This window comes from Pongo abelii, chromosome X (genome assembly GCF_028885655.2).
Source record: "Pongo abelii isolate AG06213 chromosome X, NHGRI_mPonAbe1-v2.0_pri, whole genome shotgun sequence".
Taxonomy (NCBI): domain Eukaryota; kingdom Metazoa; phylum Chordata; class Mammalia; order Primates; family Hominidae; genus Pongo; species Pongo abelii.
This window is the reverse complement of record NC_072008.2, coordinates 57575805-57593484: the sequence shown is the minus strand read 5'-3', so window position 1 is coordinate 57593484 and position 17680 is coordinate 57575805. Positions and strand designations below refer to the sequence as shown.

The 17680-nt window shown below is 38.4% G+C and overlaps 1 protein-coding gene across 6 annotated transcripts in view; it reads right to left on the bottom strand.

The window, feature by feature from the left end:
• The window catches only part of FAAH2 (fatty acid amide hydrolase 2), a 283151-nt gene that overhangs the window by 205495 nt on the left and 59976 nt on the right, over positions 1-17680 (bottom strand). For 3 of the 6 annotated variants that reach the window (XM_002831725.4, XM_054544649.2, XM_024241084.3), the window contains exon 2: positions 5987-6226. The exons of the other annotated variants lie outside the window; for them this stretch is intronic. In XM_002831725.4, the coding sequence (XP_002831771.1) occupies positions 5987-6178 (192 nt within the window). In that variant the 5' untranslated portion in view covers positions 6179-6226. The remainder of the gene's footprint in view (positions 1-5986; positions 6227-17680) is intronic. 6 annotated transcript variants of the gene reach the window in all.

The window sequence follows — 17680 nt, the reverse complement described above, 5'->3', positions numbered from 1 at the left end:
ACATGAAGCATATACTACAAGTACAAAGAGAAGTTGACCAGATGTATAAGTACAGTAGTAAACAATATAGCTCTCTCAGAGACTCACAGACCAAGGAGCAAAAAGTGAGGATATATCCAAGAATTTAATAATACAACCAACATGCTCAAATGCATAGTGAGGGAGAATTTTTACTCCATCAAGAATATGCTCTTTATTCATCAATCATTAACAAAAAATAATCATGTCACAGAAAGCAAATCTTAAATCCCAAATGGTTTTAGAGAAATTCTAAGTCAATTTGACAAATTATCATAATCCAGAAATATTAGAAATCCAAAATTAAACAGTGATATTTAGAAGGCTTAATTATTTCAAAAACATTCTTCCATATAACCAATGGATCTAAGAGGTAAACAAAACTAAAATGGCAAATTATCAGGAAATTCACAAAAAGAGAATCATTTCTTATCAAATATATTGACTATGGCTAAAATTGTCCTAATATGCTTTTATTTATAAAAAGTAAGACAATATATAAGGTATTCAACTTAAAATAATAGAAAAATAAAGCAATTTTTTAAAGAATAACAAGATCAAGATAAAATTTAATAACAGAAATAAAATAGGAACGGTAACAACAAAACCAGTATAAAAAGATGAACTAACTTTTAAATACCTATCAAACGGATAAATTGCAACAAGCATGATGGAAAAAGAGTGTGTGCAGAAAAATGGTTAGTATTAAGAATGAAAAAATAAGGTACAACCATAGATACAGGGGAGATTTATAAAATTATAAAAGAAAGTTACATGTACTTTTTCTTTTGGGTTAACTCTACTTGTCCTTTAGAATTATGCATCTAGTAGGTTTTCAGTAAATGTTTGTTAAATGCATGCACAGACAGAGATTTCAGCCACCATAACTCAATAGTCTAGTGTATACACAGCTTTAGCATTAAGAGCCTGGATTGTCAAGCTGATGTCTAGCACCTGGTCACTCCATCAACGTATACAACCCCAAAGATCTTCAACTGCCACTGCTACCCTAATTGAGTTTGTAGCATGCAGGACGTGAGAAAAAAAAAAAAAAAAGCAGGGACTAGAGGTAGAAGTTAACATGACCATAATTGCCATTTGCTAAATACTTATTATATGCCAAGAACTTTATATATATTATGTCATTAAATCTCCCTAGCAACACATGTAATGTTATCCCCATTTTACAGATGAAGTCATTGAGGCTCACTGAGGTTAAGTGACTTAACCAAAGTCACATAGCTGAGCCTGGATATTTGTGCTTGTTCCAAATGAACCTTGCTGTTGTAAGAGAAATGAAGACTAGGTACATGGTTAGAAAATCCATTCACTACAGAAAAGTACAAATGAAAAGTGAAAGCTTCTCACTCTCTCTTTCCCTCCCTCACGCCCTTATTCCCTTCTCCCCTCTCTTCAGCTCTGTCTCCCTTCTTCACACAAAAGGAATCATATTATATTCATTGTTCAGTACCTTATATTTTTACCACTTAACATAATTCAGAACTATTTACATATCTGTTCCTTTAGATCAACTTCATACTTATTAATGGCTGCACCATATTCCTCTGTATGGACAGACTAAAGGAGGAACTAGTGATATTTTTTATTACTTATCTAAAAACTGAAAATACTTTTTTTCTAATTTTCTAAAGTATTGGTTATATTTATTATAAATAGGTAACATGAGCACACGTTTCAAAAATCTGAAAGTAAAAAAGATCACGCAATGAAGCCTCTTTCCACTCTTGTCTCCTAACAAAGGAGATGAATAAAGGATGGGACTTACGGTTTCAAAACCTCATTGACTTTCGGATCATCAACAAAATCAAATATCCAAATGTGCAAAAACAATGACCAGGCTATGTATGGTGGTGGCCATAAGTTGATGTATTTTTGGCAAGGCCCAACCTTGGGTACCAACTGAGGCTGTGGAGGTTCAGATGACATAGTGGTAGCCTGAATTCTGAATAATAGAAGAGTAATCATAGGGACACAAAAGCAAGCAAAAGACAGTAGACACTGACTCACAGGAAACTGACTGTTCAATCAGAGCTCGTTATCAAGAAGCATACTCTTCCATAAAGTGCCAGCAAAAATTGAGTAAGATTCACCTGGCTCTACCACTTTCTAGCTGTGTGGCATTGGACAAGCTATTAGAAAGCTCTAAACTTTATTTTCCTTCTCTGTAAGATGATGATAATTACATGTACCTCAAAATGTCATTATGAAGATTCAATTTACAAAAATCTAAGTAAAATATTTGCCTTATCAAGTGGCACATGGTAGGTGTTTAAGAAATTTAGTTGTTTTGCAGTAATAATATTTCCATGTTTAAAAAAGGCAGAAACTAAGGGATAAATAAAACTTTGTATCCACTCCACTTCTCCCCTTCAGAACATTTTCATAAATCTAAACTATATCTAGATCATCTCGTCTCATGGGCAAGCATGAAAAAAAATGGCTAGTTACCAAAAACCTGATGATAGTAATAATAGTAATAGTTAATATTTATATAGGATTAGTATGCCAGACAATGTTCTATATGTTGTACATATATGAAATCATTTAATTCATCACAATAACTCTAAAAGGTAGATTCTATTATCAAATCCATTTTTCTTTTTTTTTTATTTTATTATTATTATACTTTAAGTTTTAGGGTACATGTGCACAATGTGCAGGTTAGTTACATATGTATACATGTGCCATGCTGGTGTGCTGCACCCATTAACTCGTCATTTAGCATTAGGTATATCTCCTAAAGCTATCCCTCCCCTCTTCCCCCACCCCACAACAGTCCCCAGAGTGTGATGTTCCCCTTCCTGTGCCCATGGGTTCTCATTGTTCAATTCCCACCTATGAGTGAGAATATGCGGTGTTTGGTTTTTTGTTCTTGTGATAGTTTACTGAGAATAATGATTTCCAATTTCATCCATGTCCCTACAAAGGACATGAACTCATCATTTTTTATGGCTGCATAGTATTCCACGGTGTATTGGTGCCACATTTTCTTAGTCCAGTCTATCATTGTTGCACATTTGGGTTGGTTCCAAGTCTTTGCTATTGTGAATAGTGCCGCAATAAACATACGTGTGCATGTGTCTTTATAGCAGCATGATTTAGACCTTTGGGTATATACCCAGTAATGGGATGGCTGGGTCAAATGGTATTTCTAGTTCTAGATCCCTGAGGAATCACCACACTGACTTCCACAAGGGTTGAACTAGTTTACAGTCCCACCAACAGTGTAAAAGTGTTGCTATTTCTCCACATCCTCTCCAGCATCTGTTGTTTCCTGACTTTTTAATGATCGCCATTCTAACTGGTGTGAGATGGTATCTCATTGTGGTTTTGATTTGCATTTCTCTGATGGCCAGTGATGGTGAGCATTTTTTCATGTGTTTTTTGGCTACATAAATGTCTTCTTTTGAGAAGTGTCTGTTCATGTCCTTTGCCCACTTTTTGATGGAGTTGTTTGTTTTTTTCTTGTAAATTTGTTTGAGTTCATTGTAGATTCTGGATACTAGCCCTTTGTCAGATGAGTAGGTTGTGAAAATTTTCTCCCATTTTGTAGGTTGCCTGTTCACTCTGATGGTAGTTTCTTTTGCTGTGCAGATGCTCTTGAGTTTAATTAGATCCCATTTGTCAATTTTGGCTTTTGTTGCCATTGCTTTTGGTGTTTTAGACATGAATTCCTTGCCCATGCCTATGTCCTGAATGGTAATGCCTAGGTTTTCTTCTAGGGTTTTTATGGTTTTAGGTCTAACATTTAAGTCTTTAATCCATCTTGAATTGATTTTTGTATAAGGTGTAAGGAAGGGATCCAGTTTCAGCTTTCTACATATGGCTAGCCAGTTTTCCCAGCACCATTTATTAAATAGGGAATCCTTTCCCCATTGCTTGTTTTTCTCAGGTTTGTCAAAGATCAGATAGTTGTAGATATGCAGCATTATTTCTGAGGGCTCTGTTCTGTTCCATTGATCGATATCTCTGTTTTGGTACCAGTACCATGCTGCTTTGGTTACTATAGCCTTGTAGTATAGTTTGAAGTCAGGTGGCGTGATGCCTCCAGCTTTGTTCTTTTGGCTTAGGATTGAATTGGCCATGCAGGCTGTTTTTTGGTTCCATATGAACTTTAAAGTAGTTTTTTCCAATTCTGTGAAGAAAGTCATTGGTAGCTTGATGGGGATGGCATTGAATCTATAAATTACCTTAGGCAGTATGGCCATTTTCATGATATTGATTCTTCCTACCCGTGAGCATGGAATATTCTTCCATTTGTTTGTATCCTCTTTTATTTCATTGAGCAGTGGTTTGTAGTTCTCCTTGAAGAAGTCCTTCACGTCCCTTGTAAGTTGGATTCGTGGCCTTTGACAATATTCAACAACCCTTCATGCTAAAAACTCTCAATAAATTAGGTATTGATGGGACGTATCTCAAAATAGTAAGAGCTATCTATGACAAACCCACAGCCAATATCATACTGAATGGACCAACACTGGAAGCATTCCCTTTGAAAACTGGCACAAGACAGGGATGCCCTCTCTCACCACTCCTATTCAACATAGTGTTGGAAGTTCTGGCCAGGGCAATTAGGCAGGAGAAGGAAATAAAGGGTATTCAATTAGGAAAAGAGGAAGTCAAATTGTCCCTGTTTGCAGATGACATGATTGTACATCTAGAAAACCCCATTGTCTCAGCCCAAAATCTCCTTAAGCAGATAAGCAACTTCAGCAAAGTCTCAGGATACAAAATCAATGTACAAAAATCACAAGCATTCTTATACACCAATAACAGACAAACAGAGAGCCAAATCAACAGTCCAAAATTTGAAATATATCATCATTCTACTATTAGGTTGGTGCAAAAGTAATTGTGATTTTTGCCATTAAAAGTAATGTCAAAATCTCAATTACAAAATCACAATTACTTTTGCACCAACCGAATACATCCCATTGCCTCCCTAACTGGTAGAAAATCATGCATGAGTGGGTAGAGGCTGGGGAGGGGGTACGGCAAGCAGACAGGATATGTCTTTGAAAGGTAACCAGGAGTACAATACAAATATTAATAATTCATACATTCAGGAACACATACTGAGATAGTAAGTATTTGCTGCATGCCTGTTCTTTGTTAAGTAGTATTGTAGATTCTGGAAATAAAGCAATGACAAAAAACAAATGAAACAGCAGAGAGATGAAAACAAGCGGAGTATAAATAAACAATACTAGACTGTAGCCCAAGGTCTCCAGGTAACCAATCATTTATATGACAGAGATGAATAGTCCTGCCTGCACAACTCTAGAGAGAACGAATGAGCTGCTTAATTTTTTTAATTTAGAACTTTCAACAATTTTTATGCAAATCATTTTACTTCAGTTTCCTTATGCATAAAATATGAATATTGCCTATATAACTGCATCCGTGAAATAGAATATGTTTAAGTACCCAGGCAGAGTTATTTCACATATACTATGCACTAAATATATGGTAGACACAGCTTTTACTATCCTAGACCAAGTACTACTTTTATTTTAAATCAATTTTAAAAATAACTGGTTGAATGGTAAGCAGCAGGTTGATCTGGGGCCTGTGAGAGACAGAGGAACAGAGAGAGAGAAAGGGAGAGGGAGAGAGAAAGAGACTGACTTTCCATGTCTGAGAATCAGTTTGAAACTCACACCTGCTTTACCCCACACACAGTAATTATGCACAAATAGGACAAATGGATAGGAAGGACTATGAGGGTACCAAAATAGTCCAACCCATGCCCACAGTAAATGTCCTTGGTAAAAATAAACGTACTACAACACCCAGAAGTCTCCCTTCATCCCCAATAAATGCCTCTCCTAAGTCAAGTCGCCGTAGTAGAGAATGGAAAGGAAACCGCAAGCACCGCCACCACTAAGCTTCCTGGATCCCGCTAAAAGACCTGTCCCCTCCAGCCTCTTCTGAATTGCACTCTCACCTGTCTCTGTCGGATCAGCTTGGCCAGCTGCATCCCCGAAAGCAGAAGCAATGGTTCAGTCACCGGCCGAGGGGTCTTTGAGGCAAACTTTGGGCCCCCTAAGACTAAAGCTGCTCGGCCTACTAAGCCTATGAGAAAGCCTAGCGCCCGCAAGAGGAACAACTGAATGCGGGCGGTAAACGAAGGTGCCATCGCAGCCTGGATTCCGCACGGTCCTAGTGCTTGAGGGTTACGTGCACCCTGGGGAAAGGACGAGAAAAATACTAAGCAAAGAGGTACTTATGAAGCTTTTAGTTTACAAGTCCAGTGTCTACCCACAATTCCACAGGAGCTTGTTTATCATCACCTGCAGGGCTCCTAGCCTGAGATGGGGGCGGAGACTTCCCAGCAGCTGCCTGTGTGCAATGCTACCTGTCGTTAGTGCTGTTGTAACCCAAGACAGAAAGTGAGTCATAAGAAATAACACTGGCCTTGGAATTCCCCAGTTCTGCTACTGTGTAGCCCTGGTAAACTTACACTGTCTCCTAGTCAGTTTACTCATAAGAAAAAAATGGGAATAACCACTCCTATATCAAAGGGTTACCATAAACACTAGATAATAGGGCTTGATGAGAAGTCAATACAGGTTTGTAGGTTGAAGGTATGTGATTATGAAATAATGAGCGTTGAAGATAGGGATTCGAGCTTGGCATTTAAGGTCTTGGGTAGGTGAAATGACAAAGTCATCCAGGTCACTGTCTTTTCACCTGCAGAACTTAGGTTGATACTGAAAGTATCATCACAGCACTTCTAGCCTAATTCAAGTACCTGGTAGAAAGCAGGTTAATCATGACAGGCACATCTAGCAGATCCAGTAAACAAAGCTGATAAAGTAGGTTGTCATAATCTAGGCTCCATTACAGTTCTGAGCAAAACCTGTAGCTGAGTGAACCTTCTTTACCAGAGAAAGATTTTGTCAAAATGAAAATATTAACTTTGCCTAACTTTTGTTACTTTATTTAAGTTGTAAATGACCAATATGTGAGCCTGAGATACAAAGAATGCTCACTGATTGGGCTCTGACCAGCCAGACCTGAATCCAAATCCTAGATCCAGCACTCATTATGTTTTTGACCTTGAACAAATCACTTAATGTCCCTGGGTGAGTTTTCTCATCTGTAAAGTAGAATAACAGCTGCCATATGGTGTTATGAAGATTAAATCATATATGGATGTAAAGCTTCTGTTTTTTTTACAATCTTAAATATTTTAATTTTATATTAATAGTTAGGTCATGTTAAGTATATTGCCATTGTTGGCAACATATCACCAGAACATTTTTATCTTGCAAAATGAATACATACTATACATGAATCGACTACCTGTTTTCCCCATTGACTGGCCCTTTACAAATGCCATTCTATTTTCTCTTTTTAAAAGTGCAACTACTTTAGATAACTCATATAAGTGGATTCATACTTTTTGTGATGGACTTATTACACTTATCATAAGACCATTAAGATTTATCTTTAAAATAGATGTTAAATTTCCTGCTTTTTAAAAGCTGAGTAATATTCCGGGTTTTTTTTTGTTGCTGTTGTTTTGTTTTGTTTTGTTATGAGATGGTGTCTCATTCTGTCGCCCAGGCTGGAGCGCCACTGGAGTGCAGTGGCACCATCTTGGCTCACTGCAACCTTTGCCTCTCGGGTTCAAGTGATTCTCCTGCCTCAGCCTTCCAAGTAGCTGGGATTATAAGCACCCACCACCACACCCAGCTAATTTTTGTATTTTTAGTAGAGACAGGGTTTTGCCATGTTGGCCAGGCTGGTCTTGAGCTCCTGACCTCAGGTGATCCTCCTGCCCTGGCCTCCCAAAGTGCTGGGATTACAGGCATGAGCCACTGTGCCCAACCTTATTCTGACATTTTTATATTCCAAATTATATTTATCCATTCTTTTGGTGAGGGAAGTTTGGGTTGCTTTCACCTGTTGGCTTTTGTGAATAATGCTGCAATAAATGGTGTAAAAATAACTTTTCATTTGACTGTATATGCAAGAGTTTTTACCTGTGCTGCATTCTGTTTCATTGGTGTAATTGTCTGCCTTTAGCCAGTACCAAAGTATGTGTATAAAGCTTTTGACAGTTCCTTTCTAGTACATCATAGTGGTTTATATTCATTTGCACTGGGCAAAGAAATGGACACTGTCCATTTTTCTGAGTATAAATAAAAGAGACAGGAGAAATCACCTTTTGTCTCAAAAAGGAAAAAACAAAAGTGAAATACTATGTGATAACTGTGTGTGTGTGTGTGCACGTGATCTGTTTAATAAAGTCAGTCAGGGAGCATTTATGTAAATCACCATCTATTTAAAAATCAAAGGTGGATTCTCATGAGTTATCCTTGACATCTTCCTAAACCTCAGTTAACACTATAGATCTTACATTCTTACTATGTCTGCAACCTGTTCTCTACTCTCCATTATCATTGACACTATTATTATTATCACTGCTATTATTATGTAGTACTCGCCCAATTGGTACTATGCTGACTTCAATCCGCCCTCTTTCAAAATCACTCACTAAAATTCAATTTTATTTTTTTCTGGTAAAGTAATTTATGCTCCTATTCATATTGTATGTATTTGGCCTGTCTTTCATACCCTCATGAAACTATTTATTATCCTCTTTACCAATTTCATAGGTAAAATGTGATCTTCATTTTTTTATATTTATTTGATTTAGAGTAATAATGAACACGTTTTTCATATGCTTATAGGCCATTTATATCTGTTTTATTGTATATTGCCTATTCATGTCTACCACACATTTTTCTATTGACTTTTGAGCTTCTACAGCTTTCTAAAATTTCTATTTTTATTGATTCATAATACTTTACATATTTTTGGAGGTTTTATCTTTTTAAAGCTAATTTTTAAGAGTTTTTAATATAGAAAGCGTTTTCATTTTGCTAGTATATGCCTTATATGTTGATTTTCTATCATTGAAAGTTATGTTTAAACAAAGACATTTTAAATGTTTATGCAAACAAGTCTATGAAATTTTACCTTTGTGTTATTGTCTTCAGTGTATTTTCTCAACTGTTAATTAACAATTCACCTATATTGTCCCTCTTTTGTCATTTTATTTGCAGAAATTTTTCTAATGGGCAGATAGATTCTAGTATGGAGTCATGGTGATTGAAGGCATGATGATTGCTGGCTCCCTTGGATTTACCTCCTGCCATTTCTTCACACACACACACACACACACACACACACACTTGGATTTACCTCCTGCCATTTTTTCACACACACACACACACACACCCTTGCTCCAACTATATCAAACTACTTGAAATTTCCTAAAACAGTGGTCTCCAAATTGCAACTGCTTTTTATTTGTATTTATTTACTTATTCACTATATTGTACTGTGCTAACACAAATATTAAGATTATATGCTACTAGATTCATGTAAAATGTATATTGTAAAACAAAAAAATATAACTGAAGGATAGAATTTATTAAAATCCTAGTATCTTCCTCACTCCAACGTATCACCTGTCTACTCCCAGAGGTGCTTGCACATTCTCTACACCTTGAAGACGCTGCCCTTAACTACATATACTGTATAATAGTCCTATATCTGGTATCCACTTTCAGTCTCCCTCTTGCTGCCCCTCTGAAACATACACAACTAATCAAATCTCAAGATTTAACTCAGACATCAATTTTTAGGAAGCTTTTTCTGACTACTGGAATCCTAGTCTGATTAGATTCACTTCCTTTTTATTTTCTACACCACAGTGTATTTTACCCTATCATTTTACCCTATCATTGTACTCAATACACTGCACTGTAATTAAATATTCCCCTCCCCAAAAGCATGGAAATTTCCTAAGGCAAGGATTCTGTCTTAGTCTTCTCTATACCACCAGAGCCTAGAACAGAATAGGTGCTCAAATAATGTTGATTTAATTCATAGATGAATGAATAGAGCCATCATAATTTGTTTGATAACTCCTGACAGTATGCCCTCTCACACAGATGTGCAAAGCACTCAACCCACTACAACCCACATAGATGAACACAACTATACATGCATATGAAAATAGACACCCATATCAATAAACATACCTAGAAGGGGACCAAGATGGCTGACTAGAAGCAGCTAGTGTGCAGCTGCTCTGAGAGAGAAGAGTCGGATGTGGACACTACCTCTTCAACCAGAACATCCAAGTGGACACTTTGGGCTTCATTGGGGAAACAGCGCAACCCATGGAGAAGAGACGCTGCCCACCCAACTGGTGAGTGAGTGAGAGTCCCCGGGGACCCACACTTCTGACATGGACCTTTGCACCGTGAGCTCAGGAAATTCCCCGTGACTCCCACCACTATGCTGCACTGGGGACTCCAGACTGACACGGAGAGCTACGTGGAGTGTGGGCAAAGCCACCGCTGGGGCATGCATGGAGTCCCAGGATCCATGAATCCCCGGCGACCCTGGCACCAGTGGCTGCAGCTCCAGCAACAGGGCAGGCCAGGTTCCCCCGCAGGCCCTCAGGAAAGGGGCTGAATCCACAGGGCAGAGTAGGAACAGATTGCAGGCTTTCTTCCCAGGCACGCCGCAGGATAAGGCCCATTAGCTTGGGACACTAACAAGGCTACCCCAGCCCTGCCTGAGTTCTCAGGCTGGAAGCAGCTCTGCACTTCCCTGGGACAGAGCTCCCAGAGGGAGCAGGCAAGCTGACGTTTTTCCACGCTCATGTTCTCATCAGGCTCTGGAGGTAGTATAGAAGTTGGGGACTGACGCGAACCCACAGCACAGTGCAGTCACCTTAAAGGAAAAGCGGCTAGACTGTTTTCACGTGTGTCCCCACCTCCGCTACTCTTCACTGAGCAGTGCCTCTTGACCTGGGCCCCAAGCACAATCACTCTGCTTCCACATAAACACTTTACTCGGTAGCAGTTCTGCGTTTCTGAGGAGGAAATCCCAGAGACAACCCACAGCTTCTCTGCCATTGCAGCTGCAGTGGTACTGCTCTGCTGCACTCAGGCCAGGGAATAAAACAAAAGGTCGAGTTGCTACACTGGAGCCTCCAGCACGCTGCAGCCACCATACAGAGAGGAGCCCAGTCTCTCTTCCATGTAGGCTCCCACCCCACACTCTTCACCAAGCAGGGCCCCAAGCCTGGGTCTACACAGACGTCTCACCCTTGGCTGAGCATTCCCTCTGCTAGTGGCTTTGTATTTCCCTGGGGAGGGGCTCCCAGAGGCAACTGACAGCCCCTCTGCCACTGCCATTGCAGTGGTTCTTCCCCTGCTGCCCTCAGGCTGGAGAAGAAATGAAGATCCTGAGGGCTTTACTCACATTTCTAGCAAGACACAGTCACCATACAAAGAAGAGCCCACTCTCTCCTCCCTGTTATCCCTCGAACCCCCACTCTTCCCCAAGCGGGGTCCCCACCTCAGGCCAGCAGCACAGTTGCCTCACCCCCTGGCTGAACATCCCCAGTAGCACTGACTCTGTGTTTTTTCTGAGATGGAGCTCCCAGAGACAACCAAAAGCCTTTCTGCCCCTGCCACTGCAATGGTAGTGCCCTTGCTGCCCTCAGACTGGGAAAGAAGCAAAGACGCAGAGTGCTTTAATCACACCTTCAGCAAGCCACAGCCACCATAAGGAGAAGAGGCTGGTCTGTTCCCTCCGCAATCCCCTTCCCATCACCAGGCAGGTCCCCATGGCTTGGGCCAAAAACACAGCTGCCCCACCCTGGACTGATTGCACCAGTTGGTATCCGCTCTGCATTTCTCTAGGGTGGAGCACCAAAAGACACAGGAAAGACCCTCTGCCATAGCCACTGCCAAGGTCTTGTCCCCTGCTGCCTCCAAAGTGGGGAAGGAAAATAAAGATGAGCTCACCACAAGGTTGTGCCGTACAGCTCGCAAATGCCAAACAGAGGTCTACAGACAGCACTTTAGTGGGAGAGGAGCCTACAATTTCAGAACAGTAAGAGAAAATTTGATGGCAATCATGAGGAAATACAGGGGAGCCACATGGCTAAGCAAGAGCGTACCTATTAGCCATTACACTTAAGCACCATCTAGTGGATTACAACCAAATTTCAACACCGAAAATACTGTTAATATATCCCCCAGTGAAACCAAGGACAAGAACTAAGCTACAAATAAAGATCCTGCAAAAATGCTTAGACTGCTGAAAACATTCAGAAAAGAAGTCAACTGATTATACTCATATTACACTACAGTTGAAGGAACATCAACCCACACAGAAAGAATGAAACCATCAACAGAGTAAACAGACAACCTACAGAATGGGGGAAAATATTCACAAACATCAAACAAAGATCTAATATCCACCATCTCTAAGAAACTTAACAAGCAATAAACAAATAACCCCATTAAAAAGTGAGCAAGAAACATAAACAGACACTTCTGAAAAGAAGACATACAAGTGGCCAAAAAACATTAAAAAAATGCTCATCATCACTAATCGTCAGAGAAATGTAAATCAAAACCACGATGAGATACCATCTCACATAGTCAGAATGGCTATTATTAAAATGTCAAAAAACTAACACATGCTGGTGAGGTTGTACAGAAAAGGGAAAGCTTATACACTGCTATAGGCGATATAAATTAGTTCAACCATTGTGGAAGGCATTTTGTTTATTTCTCAAAGAACTGAAAGAAGAATTACCATTTGACCAAGTAATCTCATTACTGGGTATACACACAAAGGAATATAAATTGTTTGACCACAAAAACACTTGCATCTGTATGTTCTTTGCAGCCCTATTCACAATAACAAAGACATGTAATCAACCGAAATGTCCATCAACATTAGACTGGATAACAAAAATGTGGTACATATACACCATGGAATACTACACAGCCATAAACAGGAATGAGATAATGTCCCTTGGAGAAACAAGGATGGAGCTGGAGGCCCTTATCCTAAGTAAACTATCACAGGAACAGAAAACCAAATACTGCATGTTCTCACTTATGAGTGGGAGCTAAACAATGTGGACATACGGCCACAAAGAAGGGAAAAACAGACACCACAGCCTACTTGAAGGTGGAGGGAGAGAGGAGGCTGAGGACCAAAAAATTACCTGACTAGTACTATGCAAATTACCTGGATGGCAAAATAATCTGCACACCAAACCTCCATGACATGCAATTTACCAATATATCAAACCTATACATGTACCACTAAACCTAAAATAAACATTTAAAAAACACATAAAAATACATATACTCATAATGAAAATATGAATTTATACCTGAGGATGCACACATGCACATATACAACTATGTAAATCAAATTTCTTGTTACCCATTCCCAAATATTAACTAATATAAAAACAAATGTATGTCTTAGTAACTATAAACTTGTGCTTAAAGTAGGCAAAAGTGGGTGTGTCTTAATAAGTGTAACACAATGGGTGAGTAAATAGGAAATGGTAAACTTTTGACCATGTCCACCACCAAATAAGCTTATTTTGCATACATCATTTTAATTAAACTTTTTATTTTAAGATAATTGTAGATTTACAAGAAGCTGTAAGAAATAATACAGAGAGATTCCAGGTGCCCTTTACTCATTTTCCCCCAATGGTAACATCCTCCAAATAAGTACAATGTCATAATGAGAATACTGGACTTAACATAGAACACTTTTCTTCACAACACAGATCTCTCATGTTGTCCTTTTATGTCCACACCCCTATCCAATCCCCTCATTATTCCATGGCTACCACCAATCTGTTCTCCATTTGTATGATTTCATTTCAAGATTGTCAAATAAAACAAATCGTGCAGTATTGTAACCAATTGGGGTTTGTTTCTTTCACTCTGCACAATCACTGGAGATTCATCCAGGTTGTATGTGTATCAATAATCATTTATTTTTCATTGTTACCTAGTATTCCATTACATGGATGTGCCATGGTTTGTTTAACCTTTTCACTATTGAAGGATATCTGTAAGGTTTTTATTCATTTACATCTTTTGGTTATTATGAATAAAGCTGCTGTAAACATTCATGTACAACTTTTTGTGTTAACAAAGGTATTGATTTCTCTAAGATAAATACCTAAGAGTGCAATTGCTGGGTCATATGGTAGATGCATTTCTAGTTTTTTTTTTTTTTTTTTTTTGAAGCTTCCAAATAATCTTGTAAGGTGGCTATGCCATTTTATGCCACCAGCAATATATGTCATCCAGTTTCACTGCATGCTCAGCAGCATTTCTTACAGTCACCATTTTTTTTTAATTTTAGCCATTCTAATAGGTGTAAAGTGATAGCTTAACATAGTTTAAATTTGCATTTCCCTAGGGCCTAAAACAGTTTCATAAGCTTATATGACATCTATATATTCATTTTGGTGAAAAATCTTTTCATGTCTTCTGTTCATTTTCTAATTGGATTTTTTTTGCTTGATGATAAGGTTTTTTTAAATTAAAGTCAAAAGGTGAAAAAAGTGAAAGCCCAGTCATTCTTTCTTCTATTAAAGACTGTTTTTTGATATTTCAGATTCTTAGCATATCTGTGTAAATGTTATAATCAGAGTACAGAAAAAAAAAGATCTGCTTAGATTTTTATTAGGATTCCATTGAATCTATAGACCAATTTGGGGACAGCTGACATTTTTTCAAAGTGGGGTCTTCCAATCATGAATATGATATATACATATACACATGCATACATAAGCCCTCAATTATTTAGCTATCTTTAATTTCTTTCAGCAATATTTTATAGATTAACTTCCTTGCTATCTATTTGGATGCTGTTAATTTATTCTCTTGCCTGACTGACCTGGCTAGAACTCCCAATACTATGTAAAATAGGAGTGGTCAGAGAGGGAAACAATGTCTTGTGCCAGCTCTCATGGGAAATGCTTCCAGTTTTTGCCCATTCAGGATGATGTTGGCTGTGAGTTTGTCATAAGTGACTCTCATTATTTTGAAGTATGTTCCTTCAAAATCTTGTTTGTTGAGAACTTTTAACATGAAGGAATGTTTAATTGTACTGAAAGCCTGTTCTCCATCTATCGAGATAATTACGTGGTTTTTGTCTTTAGTTCTGTTTATGTGATGAATCATATTTATTGATTTGCATATGTTGAACCAAACTCGCATCCCAGCATTAAAGCCCACTTGATTATGGTAAATAAGCTTTTCTTTTTTTGTTGTGGTTCTTTTTTATTATTATTATCCTTTAAGTATGGGGTTACATGTGCAGAATGTGTTTTGTTACATAGGTATACACGTGCCTTGGTGGTTTGCTGCACCCATCAACCCGTCACCTACATTAGGTATTTCTCCTAATGTTATCCCTCACCTAGCCCCCCAGTCCCCAACAGGCACCAGTGTGTGATGTTCCCTTCCCTGTGTCCATGTGTTCTCATTGTTCAACTCCCACTTATGAGTGAGAGCATGCAGTGTCTGGTTTTCTGCTCTTGTGATAGTTTGCTGAGAATTATGGTTTCTGGCTTCATCCATGTCCCTGCAAAGGACATGAACTCATCCTTTTTTAAGGCTGCATAGCATTCCATGGTGTATATGTGCCACATTTTCTTAATCCAGTCTATCATTGATGGACATTTGGGTTGGTTCCAAGTCTTTGCTATTGTGAATAGTGCCACAATAAACATACGTGTGCATGTGTCTTTATCACAGAATGATTTATAATCCTTTGGGTATATGCCCAGTAATGGGATTGCTGAGACAAATGGTATTTCCAGTTCTAGATCCTTGAGCAATTGCCACACTGTCTTCCACAATGGTTGAACTAATTTACACTCCCCTAACAGTGTAAAAGCATTCCTATTTTTCCACACCTCTCCAGCATCTGTTGTTTCCTGACTTTTTAATGATCGCTATTCTAACTGGAGTGAGATGGTATCTCATTGTGGTTTTGATTTGCATTTCTCTAATGACCAGTGATGATAAGCATTTTTTCATATGCCTCTTAGCTGCATAAATGTCTACTTTTGAGAAGTATCTGTTCATATACTTTGCCCAAATTTTGATGTGTTTTTTTGTTTTTTTCCTGTAAATTTCTTTAAGTTCTTTGTACATTCAATTAGGCCTTTGTCAGGGGGATAGATTGCAAAAATTTTTCTCTCATTCTGTAGGCTGCCAGTTCATTTTGATGATAGGTTTTTCTTTTATTATTATTATTATTATTTTGCTGTGCAGAAACTCTTTAGTTTTAATAGATGCAATTTGTCAATTTTGGCTTTTGTTGCCATTGCTTTTGGTGTTTTAGTCATGAAGTCCTTGCCCATGCCTCTATCCTGAATGGTATTGCCTAGGTTTTTTCTTCTAGGGTTTTTATGGTTTTAGGTCTAGCATTTAAATCTTTAATCCATCTTGAATTAATTCTTCTATAAGGTGTAAGGAAGGGATCCAGTTTCAGCTTTCTACATATGGCTAGCCAGTTTTACCAACACCATTTATTAAATACGGAATCCTTTCCCCATTTCTTGTTATTGTCAGGTTTGTCAAAGATCAGATGGCTGTAGATGTGTGGTGTTATTTCTGAGGCCTCTGTTCTGTTCTGTTCCATTGGTCTATATATCTTCTTTGGTACCAGTACCATGCTGTTTTGGATGCTCTAGCCTTGTAGTATAGTTTGAAATCAGGTAGTGTGATGCCTCCAGCTTTGCTGTTTTTGCTTAGGATTATCATGGCAATGAGGGCTCTTTTTTGGTTCCATAGGAAACTAAGTAGTTGTTTTCCAATTCTGTGAAGAAAGTCATTGGGAGCTTGATGGGGATAGCATTAAATCTATAAATCATCTTGGGCAGTATGGCCATCTTCATGATATTGATTCTTCCTATCCATGAGCACGGAATGTTCTTCCATTTGTTTTGTTCCAGTTTTATTTCCTTGAGCAGTGGTTTGTAGTTCTCCTTGAAAAGGTCCTTCACATCCCTTGTAAGTTGGATTGCCAGGTATTTTATTCTCTTTGTAGCAATTGTGAATGGGAATTCACTCTTGATTTGTTTCTGTGTTTGTCTGTTCTTGGTGTATAGGAATGCTTGTGATTTTTACACATTTATTTTGTATCCTGAGATTTTGCTGAAGTTGCTTATCAGCTTAAGGAGATTTTGGGCTGAGACAATGGGGTTTTCTAAATATACAATCATATCATCTGCAAACACAGACAATTTGACTTCCTCTTTTCCTAATTAAATACCCTTTATTTCTTTCTCTTGCCTGATTGCCCTGGCCAGAACGTCCAACATCATGTTGAATAGGAGTGGTGAGAGAGGGCATCCTTGTATTGTGCTGATTTACAAAGGGAATGCTTCCAGGTTTGCCCATTCGGTATGATATTGGCTGTGGGTTTGTCATAAATAGATCCTATTATTTTGAGATACATTCCATTAATACCCAGTTTATTGAGAGTTTTAGCATGAAGGCTGTTGAATTTTGTCGAAGGCCTTTTCTGCAACTATTGAGATAATCATGTGGTTTTTCTCATTGGTTGTGTTTATGTGATGGGTCACATTTATTGATTTGCATATGTTGAACCAGCCTTGCATCCCAGGGATGAAGCCAACTTGATCATGGTGGATAAGCTTTTTGATGTGCTGCTGGAATTGGTTTGCCAGTATTTTATTGAGGATATTCCCAAAGATGTTCATCAGGAATATTGGTCTAAAATTCTCTTTTTTTGTTGT